Source organism: Mus pahari, chromosome 15 (genome assembly GCF_900095145.1).
Source record: "Mus pahari chromosome 15, PAHARI_EIJ_v1.1, whole genome shotgun sequence".
In the NCBI taxonomy this organism is placed as follows: domain Eukaryota; kingdom Metazoa; phylum Chordata; class Mammalia; order Rodentia; family Muridae; genus Mus; species Mus pahari.
The window spans coordinates 77,381,589-77,383,124 of NC_034604.1; the positions used below are offsets into that span (position 1 = coordinate 77,381,589).

At 41.0% G+C, this 1,536-nt stretch overlaps 1 protein-coding gene across 1 annotated transcript in view; it reads right to left on the reverse strand.

The window, feature by feature from the left end:
• The window catches only part of Cndp1 (carnosine dipeptidase 1), a 35,045-nt gene that overhangs the window by 22,081 nt on the left and 11,428 nt on the right, over positions 1–1,536 (reverse strand). The window contains exon 5 of the mRNA XM_021215038.2: positions 700–788. Coding sequence (XP_021070697.1) covers positions 700–788 — 89 coding nt within the window. The remainder of the gene's footprint in view (positions 1–699; positions 789–1,536) is intronic.

Genomic DNA, 1,536 nt, shown 5'->3' on the forward strand with positions numbered 1-1,536 from the left:
CCACCACGCCCGGCTCAAGGCATAAATTCTTATATATAAATAGGATCCTCAACATCAGTCATATAAGACAAGCTAGTTTAAGCACACACAACTAGTCTTAGAAGAACTCAGCTGTTTTGTCCAAGTTCCTTGATATTCCTGAGAGTTTGCTGTTGAACAGTACCCAGCATAGTCTCTCGTGCTTAGATTTGTGTACTGGAAGAATAATGAAATAGAAATGTGTGTCTATCTCTATTGACTTTTCTTCTTCCTTTCTTTACAAAATATAAATTTGCCATGCTAAAAAATTTTGTGATCTAGACAACTGTTTTCAGTGTGTGTGTGTGTGTGTGTGTGTGTGTGTGTGTGTGTGTGATGGTTGGAGGGCATGCACAAGCCCCAGCACACATGTAAAAGATGTGGTTTCCTCCTTGCACCTCGTAGGTCCTAGGGATCAAACACAGGCTTGGCAGCAAGTGCCTTTACTTGCTGAGCTCCGCGTTCTGTTTTTGATGTGGCTAATGTTGCCAGCTGGAATCCAAGCTTCATTGCCCTCTAGCTTTATATTCTGAATAAGATCCTCAAGTTTCCCAAGGTCTTACTTTTCTCTCTAAAACAGTTGTGGCATGATACACACTCAAGATTGTTGTGGAAAAGTGAGTACACAGTGTGGTGTTCTGAGAGCTCCATCGCCTCTCTCAAGCACAGCCAGCCACCTACCTGCTGCAGAGCTCTGAAGGTGCTCACGGCATTGATCCAAGCCAAGACGGGGCCTTTGTTGTCTGTTGCTCCCCGTCCGTACAGTTTCCCTTTTAAAACGGAAGAAGGAAAATTTCAATATGGTACAGGGATGTCTGCTGTAGGGACTCAAATTCTGAGATAAAAGTCAATCTGTACCTGTGTTAGAAATTTCTACAAAGTCAAATGATTGAATTTTGTGATTACGGTTAGTTAAACTACTGCAGACCAAAGTCAAACATTTTGGGATATTTTTAGTCCTCTTGGTACCCATTTGTTTTCCACCCCTGTATCTGACCTTATGAACCTCAAAGCTTGGAGAATGTATATTGAGTAGACCCCAAGTTTCACCAGTCCACAAGGAAAGCATGTCATCAGACAGCATCTGAAACCTATGCAGATTTTCCCCCTGACTTATGTGACCCACCTATGTGCGGTCTCTGGCAATGTACCTGTCAGAAGTGATGACTTTCTTTGTTCTCAGACAACCTCTTCCACAGTAGAGCATGTTCTTTTGAGAACTGTGAATCTGCTTTCTTGGGCCATGGTCACTCATATTTGGCTCCAGAATAATCTATCCTCTAAAAAGATTTTTATTTTATTTTATTTTACTTTATATGTGTAGTTGTTTTGCTAGCTTGAGACACTGTCTAAAAAAATTCCCAGCAAAATAAACAAAAGAAAGTTAAGGCATAAATTCTTTTTTTGTTGTTTTTTGTTTTTTGTTTTTTTGTTTTTTTGAGACAGGGTTTCTCTGTGTAGCCCTGGCTGTCCTGGAACTCACTTTGTAGACCAGGCTGGCCTCGAACTCAGAAATCC